Raw genomic sequence first — 8,490 nt, forward strand, 5'->3', positions numbered from 1 at the left:
CCATGAGTACAGCACCAGGAGTACAACAGCAGTGAAAATGGAGTTCTTGAACACTCATCCAGAGAAGGGTATTGATGTCTGTTTTTAAATGGTCTCTACAGAAAGAAAATTCTGGAACCTGTTCACTTTTTTTTTTTCTTTAACTTGAAAAGGACTCATAAAATGACAAGATAATATGAAGGTATACTTGCTGCAACGTATGAAAGAGCATAACTGAAATGGAAGAAACGCATAGAGACTAGATACTTTGCTACATGTGAGGAAAAAAAACCTACCACTTGGTTCAAATCCACTCATAAAATAGATGCAAGTAGCCTGTTCGCAATTCCTCACACTTCACAGAGGTTTGGCATTTGTCTCCTTTAAAACTACGATCTGTCACATAAAACTGTCTCTAGCAGAAAAAGGTAAGTATATCTTGTCAAAATTTATTCTCACTGTAACAACCTGCGTGAAATTTTAAAAGAGTTGTAGGTCTATTTTTTTATTGCACAGCAGAATCTCATATTAATTTCAGAAGAGTCATCCTTGCTGTGCCAGAATCAAACTATCAGAAAGAGAAGCAAGAATTAAGCTCATTTGCTGTTGTGTTTTTTTTTTTTCTCCTTATTTCATTATCATTGAGGTTTTCAAAATAATTTTGGCAAATTAAAATGCATACCAACACTTAATTTGAGCATTTCTAGATTTCTGGAGTGACCCAAGGCCTCACTGCGTAATGGAAAGGAAAAAAAAACTCAGATGCGTGAACACACTTAAGAGATTATCTAAATTCAATTTATACTTATTTAGAAGATCATAGAGTTTCCCCAAGGGCCCTCATGTGAGGACTACAGCTCAAACATGGGTACCCATTAAAAATATTGCAGAGGTCATCAGAATTGCAAGTATGTGCTGCAAAATTGCTGTCATAGTCCACAGCCCGGAGCCTGATATGTGGACTTATAAATGAAACAAGGAAAGGCCTGCTGGTGCCCACAGCTGGCACCCACCAAATCCCATAGTTGCCACCTGTAATCTGAAGTCACAGTCAGAGAATTCAAAGGGATCAGTTTTCCATAGCCTATGGAAAACCATCAGTAGCAGACCCATGAGAATGGTGAGCCAATTTAAAAACTTTCGCTAAAATGGAGCCTGGGCTCTGCATTACAGCTTCCCTTCCCCACCTCTATGCTGGCCCCAGGGTATGACAGAAAGGAGGACTTACAGGAGCCCTCCCATTTTGGTTAAATGAACTGTTAAAGAACCCTCTAACGTTCACCATGCAGCTTCTAGCAAGACAGAGTGTAGGTTACCACAGCTCTTTTGATAGGCAATACTTAATCAAGGCAAAGAAAGTAATTCGCAACTTCTGTCACCAAATGTTTCCTTTCAGACAGTTGCAATCAAAGTGACATGAAAATCAATGGTTGTCCAGCTTATCCATTATCACACATAGTTGAGATGGAATGCGGAAAAACATTGAATCACACACGAAAAAAGGTTATTTGAATACATCAGCCAGAGCTATCAAATGTTCAGTGATGGAGCAGATACTCACTGATGTTAACTTCTGTTCATGTAAACAGCTTCACTGAAACCAAAGGCAGAACTGGAGTGAGTGCTTTGTGTGCGTGATGTATTGGCAACCTCTATAATCTGGCTAGTAGTAATTACTCAAGCATTTTATTAAGAACAGCTGGTAATTTATTTGTGACCCAGATGGTAATAACACGCCCTCATCAAACGTTTGGTTTGATTAGTTTGATTGTTGTTAGCAGTATGGCTTCTCTAACAACACTGTTATGTTGCATGAAAAAAGTAGTAGGAAGAAGTTTAAATGTTTGCACACAATTTTGGACATAATTTCACTTCTCCATGGAAAGCTCTGCAAATGATTTTCTAATGGAGTGTTGCAGTATCTTATTTATTTCCAGCATCTTACCTACTTCCAGCACTCTCCCATTATCTGTCACAATATTTTCCATGATGGAAACATGCTAAAAGATGTAGCGTCATGTGATTAATTTTTAATTTATCACATATATTTCAGGGCAGGCAGCTAACGTGCTTTAGAAAGTTCAAAAATATGTTTTCCCTGTGCTTTCATATTTCTTGTTCTCCAGCACTTTTTGTTTTATAGAACACTTGTTCCCCTTCTCTCCTGGTTCTCAGCTGCTGACATTTCATTTTAGTGACCATGGAATAAGGAGTAATATATTACTAGTTACCTATAAACCAGAATTTAAAAACCCATGCTTTTCCAGTGTGTTCATAGTCACATTTGATGCGACTTGTACTGGCTTGCAGTGATGTTTTAAATAAATGTAGCTTTTCTTTGTTAATTTTGTTTCAGTGACTTACAAGACTTGCAAGCAACTGAAATGGTAAAATACTTCAGCTCCCTAGTGAGTTTCATGATTTCCAGTCCTGCGTCTTTTTTTGTATCAATCTACCTCTACAGCTTCTAGTCACCAATGACAGCGGATGAATTACTTATAACTATACCACCCTCTTCTGGTTGTTGAGTTTAAGGATATCTACCCCAGAATACGCAGTGTGCTCCTAACCCTGATGCTCCTAACCCTGGAGCACTGAGCAACTTTGTGCCCAAATTTGGAAACATGTCACATCTGAGACCCTCTTTACCATTATTCACTGAAGCATCTCCCATAGCTTGTTGTGTGACTGTTGATTAAAAGAAGTCAGCATGTTATTTTGTCCCTTTGGAAAAGCTGAGTCCCTATATACTCACACATAGGCTCTATTTCTTATTTCAGTGTGCCTTAGTACAGTCAGTCTTCAACTATGGCTGTATGGCATCTATTACTTCTGTTCTAATCCACTTAAAGGCTATTTTTGGCATATACAATGCAATTGATACAGTACGGTTCTCAGCAGGAAACTTCACTGAATAGCATATACTTTGTACTTGGAGATATCTACTCAGCTGTCATCACAGCAACATATTAATTTACCTGAACTAATGAACTGATCTCCTTGGGAACAGCAAAAAAAGTAACTGACTTAGAATATATTTTTGAAACAGTTTGATCTCTGTACTACATCTCCAATATACTAATGTTAATTCTGTTTTCAAACTCAAAAGACCAGAAAATCTCAGTATCAAACCAACAAAGAACTGTTATTATTATAGATCATAAGAAGCAGGAGGATGTTTACGAGTACTGAAAAAAAGATAAAGTTGAAGTAGTCTTAGGCCTTATCCTAATAACAACTTATTCATGTGTTTCATACATTACAATCATAAGAGATAGTCTGAGCAGTGGTATATCTTCTCTTCATAAATGAGAGGCCTTGCATAAACCACTGGGTTCCTCATATTCCCCTGCACAGCAGAGAGGACCAAAACAGTGAACAGATCCTCCCTGAACAAACCAGTGCAGGCTATAGCCCATTCACTGAACAGTTCAGTTGTCCCACACAGGGGCTGCTGAAGGAGTCCATTGGCATAGTGCATGTTGTTTTCCTGTCACAGCTTGGGCCTACCTGCTAGAGGACAGGGAGGGAGGTAATAAATAAACAGTTTTTGTAGCAGTTGACAGTCTATGTACCAAAACACTAAAATGCGGGAAACACTTGTGAGTAATTAAATAAATGGAGGGAACACTTGTGTCAGATGGGAGCATCTCAAAGGCTGGTGGATCTAGAGAGGGATATTAGGTATTACAGAGGGGACAGCACCTGATTGAGGGAGGGGTTTGTCTGGGCAGACTGCAGCCTGCCCAGCTTCAGGAAAGAAAACCGTCTGTCACGAGAAGATGAAGCCCGTGTGGAACAAGGTCTGGAGTTCTGAGACCACTCTCATCTCTTAATAGCAAGTTAAAGCAATTGATGAGCCAGGTGCAGAATGACAGCAATCTCGAGATAGACAAGCTAGCAGATATCTGTACTACCGAGTGCTTACGGCCACTCAGAAGCTAGACACTACACGACCTGACCACACGATGTCACCCTTGGTCCAGACTTATGTTGAGCCCAGACCACCTCCCTGCACAGAGACCCAAAAGAGCCCATAGCAGGGCAGCATGGCTTGAAGAGAGGCCTCCAGCTGTGTGCAGAAGCAAATATTGGCATAAGTGGTGAGATAATTCAAAGGATTTCCCATTGAGGTACAGCTAAGCACTTACACAAGAAAGTTCCACCATCACCGTTCTCATTGTACCATGTACAAAGACCAGAGATTGAATGGATGTGGATGCTGACTGCCTTCTCCAGACATGGCTATGGCCCTTTGATATTGGTGCAAAGGCCGTTTGGCAGTGCAGCACAAGGTGAGAGCAGGTTGGGTTCTTTAGGCTGTGCTTACTCTGTAGAGAACAGCAGAGGTTCACTCTCCTTTTTTTCCCTCTCATCACTTTTATATATTCAAACACATGGGAGGAAACTCCTGAATAAACAATAGACCCCATCTCTCTTCTGGGTTTCCAAAGAGCAAAGCTGGAAAACTTATTTCACAACTGCAGGTGATCGAGTGGAAATTTGTAGTCATTATATAAGAGCATTGTAGAGTACCTACCCTACCTTTACAGTGAGGAAATAAATTACTAAGCTTCAATCTCTTGAAGAAAATAACTTTTATCTAATGCCTTACCTGACAATAAAAGAATCTGCTAACCAGATTGCCTCTAATTCAAAACTTAAGTGCGACACTTATCTGCTTTTTTTTTTTTTTTTTTTTTTTTTTTTTTTTTTTTTTTAAGTTTTGGAAGCATTTCCATGAAAACTTTCCAGAGACAGTCCCAGCCAACATGGAAAATTTTATCCCAATCTTTATATGTTGGCTTTGACATAAAAAAAAATAGTAAGTGTGGGGAGTGTCAGAAACCGCAATTAACATAAGCTATTTTACTGTCTCTACTGGGGAAAACTGTCCACACGGTATCACAAAAGTATCTGTAGAGCTAGTGCTACAGCAAAATAGGAGAGTAATGTTGAATACTGCAGATGGGCCCTGATCCACGTCATCATGCTTTAAGTACCCCAGCCTAATTAGGACCACCATCAAATCTCTTTTCTGAGCCATGTCCCTCAATTTTTTTTCTAGTATTTGTAAAAATTTTTCACTTCAGGTACAAAGCTATACAAAAGTCTTGTTCTTAATTATTTTCTGGAAAATCTTTAAAATAAGTGAATGGCAGATGGTTATAAACTACTTTATAACAGCATTTGAAACATGTAGAGGCATCTCCTGCTTTAACTTAAGATACAGATAGCTCTCCAGAAGTGCCTGCCACTCTGCTGATTGCAGAGAGAGTATATGAAGAACGCCCTCATCACCAATAAGTTTCAATTAACTCCCTAAGGTTCATGAAATGAAACAAGGCTTGTAATGCATTGGGACAAATCATACAGAAAGGACTGTGTAAAATATCCGAACCTGTGCATTTTTATGTTTGTATTACCATCAGTACACACTGTCCAATGAGTGTAGAAGGACCCTACCATGCTCACTACTTGGGATATAATATGATATTTTGTTTCAGGTTATTTCTCTCAATTGCCCTGCTAACTAAAGCTTCCCAAGCCGATGGCAGTTATAGCACAGCTGACTCCAGTAGACTATCTCCTTTCAGGCATGCCTTTAGTATGTTAGATTCAGGCAGATTGAAAACACAGGCAAATTACTCACCCTTCCTACGCTAAAAAATGGAGGCGGTGCGTTGAATATTCATTGCTAACAGTCACAGACGTTTGCACAAAGCAGTAGCAATGTAACGAGTTCATACATGGTAGAATACTTAAAATTACAATCAGACCATTTTTAAAATGTAACCCATTAAAATTATACTATGTACTTGGCAAAGATTAAATGCACACAGTGTACATCTCTGAGTCACTGAAGTTCCGTTTCTTCATTATTAATGCCTCCAGTGGTTTGTTTTTTTTTCTTGAATACAGTAGAAAGTATATTTTGCGTTGTTACATTTGGGCTGCACTTCTCTGCTTGCATATCTACATGCAGCACCTTGCCAGTGAGATGGAAACAGAAGGCAAAGATAGAACATATCACAATTTCATAGCTTAGCAAGTCCAGTTTCATTTTCTCTTGGTCTTTCAAGAGGCTTAGGAGCCATCAGCACAAAAGATGTCTCAGGCACACTATGTAGCTGTGGAAACTTTGCAAGGCCCATCAGAACACTATTCAAAGAATTACTGATGACATGAATTCAAGGGTTGTTGAATTTAAGGGGGAAGGTGACTGCATCCCTTTCCTATCTTAACATGCTCTGAAAGGAGAGGGGTTTCCTGGCTGATATAAATTAGCATTTTCAACTTTGAGTGTGATCTCCCAGGCACACAGTTCATAGCTGAAGCAACACACTGCTTTTCTCTCCTATATCCAATAATGAAAGATGGAAAGTTACTGCACACTTGTATCTCAGGAACATAGTGAACAGAAATATCACCCCTGTGAAACTATTGCAATGACCTGAGCTACAGCAGACTCTATCCAGGTTTTTCCAAGCAACTGCTTATTTTGATTATCCAAATTGCAAGGAACACCAACTGCAGTAACCAGAGGAAATAGAAACTGTAAACAAGGTGCAAGCACTCAATCCATCCAGAAAAAAAAGAAATTGAATGGGATCACTCCAAAAGCTATCTTCATTCTTAGCTGAAAGTTGATAGCAGGTCCCTCTTGCAAGCCACCCAGCAGTAGTCAGTAATAAAAGTTAGTATTTAACAGCTGTTTTAAATTCAGATATACCCCATTCAAGTAAGCATATAGTCAGTTGGTGAAATCTGCCCTTGTGGTAGCTTTTGTCACCACTGACAAGCTCAAGGCACCTTGCACCCTACCACACTCTGCAGCAATGTTTGATGCTCCAAGACAGATGCCCAGATAAGGAATTTCCACTGGCCTCAGTAAAATCTGAGTTAGCATGTGACTGCAGCACAGTGGCAAAATAAATCTAGTCTTTGCTATGCAATTGGCTTAGTGACTTAGTTCTTGAAGTGTAGTTATGCTTTGTCTACATCACAGACCAACTCAGGGATGTATTTTTTCAATATTTTACTGCAAACCAATGGGTTTGGTCACAAAAAAATATGATACATATAACCATGTTAATTATATTACATAACAATGATGGTATACATTACAAGTTAAGTCTTTAAGTTTAAATATACATCTAGAGTTACAACTGAATGTACAGATATTTTTTACAATACATACAACCAGGAATGAAAAACCCCCAAAACCATAAATAATGCCCATTTTACAGATGACATCTTTTAAACAAGAAAAAAAAAAAAAAAAGAAAGAGAAACCAACAGCTTCGACTGACTGCAGCTGGGGCATTTTGGTCCATAAAAACCCTTTCTAAAAATAGAAATCTGTTCATAGCAGCAATGCTTTCTTCAAGCATTTGGATACAAGTAATTGAGAGCCCATTTCAATAATTTCAGTTGACTGTATAGATTTACAAAAAAAAATTTCGAAATTACACTTAATTTATCTTCCAAATATGGAAGAAACAAACAGTGCCCCACATTGTGGTATCCTGCAAGTGTCACATTGATGCATTACACTAAGTCCATCTGTAATACGCAGACCACACGCATACCATTTGTTCACATAGTAAACCCACATAAATGAACTGAGAAACACACTCTGCAACAGGGAAAGCTTTGGAGCTAACAAGATCTCATCAGAAAAAGGCACATTTCATAAAATCCTTATCACATTCAGAAAGATCTTCAGGCAAGGCTTTTCAGAGCTCGATTTCAAAACTGCTCATTCTTACTCTACAATCTGCCATAGCAGTCTATCGCAGCAGTCACTTTTGTTTTTCTTTCCCAAGGAGACAGCACCACTTTGGGGGAAGAAAAAAAAAAATGGAAATGAAAAGCCTGCAAAGCTCATTCAGAGAGTGATGTGCTCTTCAAAAAAGCTTCCAGCAAACAGTGTAGTTGAAATTAAGGCTGCAAAGCTGCCATGGTGGAAATGTGCAAATTCTGTTTCAAGGTGACCGGTCAACTGGCAATTCCACCAGAAGGCCAAACAAAAATAAAAATAATAGTTATTATTATTATAAAGAAAGAAAGAAAGAAAAATGTTCACAAGAAAGAGTCCACAGGTGGGGCATATGAGAAGCCTAAAAAAGCCTCAGCAGCTTCTTTGACGCTGGCGGTGATGAGGATGCTGTCTGGAGACTGGCCAATAGAGCTGGGGACTGGCTCATCTGTAAATTCAGGATCAAAGTGCCGCAGGTCATTGGGGCCACTCTGGTGAAGGAGACAAAAGGAAAAACACACTATTTAGACCAGACCTTCCTATTTTCTGGAGAAAAATAAATGCTCAAACAGTAAAAGAGAACCACCTTCACAACCAGATGCCTGCACTTAGTTACTAGCTGACAAGCCAAATTTTGCTCTATGCATGGGAATCTACCAACTTTCTGCACCTTACCTTCCCCTTTGGTAACATGGGGATTAGTTTAAAATAGCCATACGAATTAAGTACTTATTTGTCAGAGAGCCGCG

The 8,490-nt window shown here is 39.0% G+C and overlaps 1 protein-coding gene across 2 annotated transcripts in view; it reads right to left on the minus strand.

The window, feature by feature from the left end:
• Window positions 1-7,003: 7,003 nt before the first annotated feature.
• Window positions 7,004-8,490, minus strand: part of SGK1 (serum/glucocorticoid regulated kinase 1) — a 7,158-nt gene continuing 5,671 nt past the window's right edge. For both annotated transcript variants that reach the window (XM_042822867.1, XM_042822857.1), the window contains exon 12: window positions 7,004-8,232. In XM_042822867.1, the coding sequence (XP_042678801.1) occupies window positions 8,065-8,232 (168 nt within the window). In that variant the 3' untranslated portion in view covers window positions 7,004-8,064. The remainder of the gene's footprint in view (window positions 8,233-8,490) is intronic.

Source organism: Centrocercus urophasianus, unplaced genomic scaffold, assembly GCF_019232065.1.
Source record: "Centrocercus urophasianus isolate 14NV4802_14NV808 unplaced genomic scaffold, USGS_Curo_1.0 seq_10, whole genome shotgun sequence".
Classification (NCBI taxonomy): domain Eukaryota; kingdom Metazoa; phylum Chordata; class Aves; order Galliformes; family Phasianidae; genus Centrocercus; species Centrocercus urophasianus.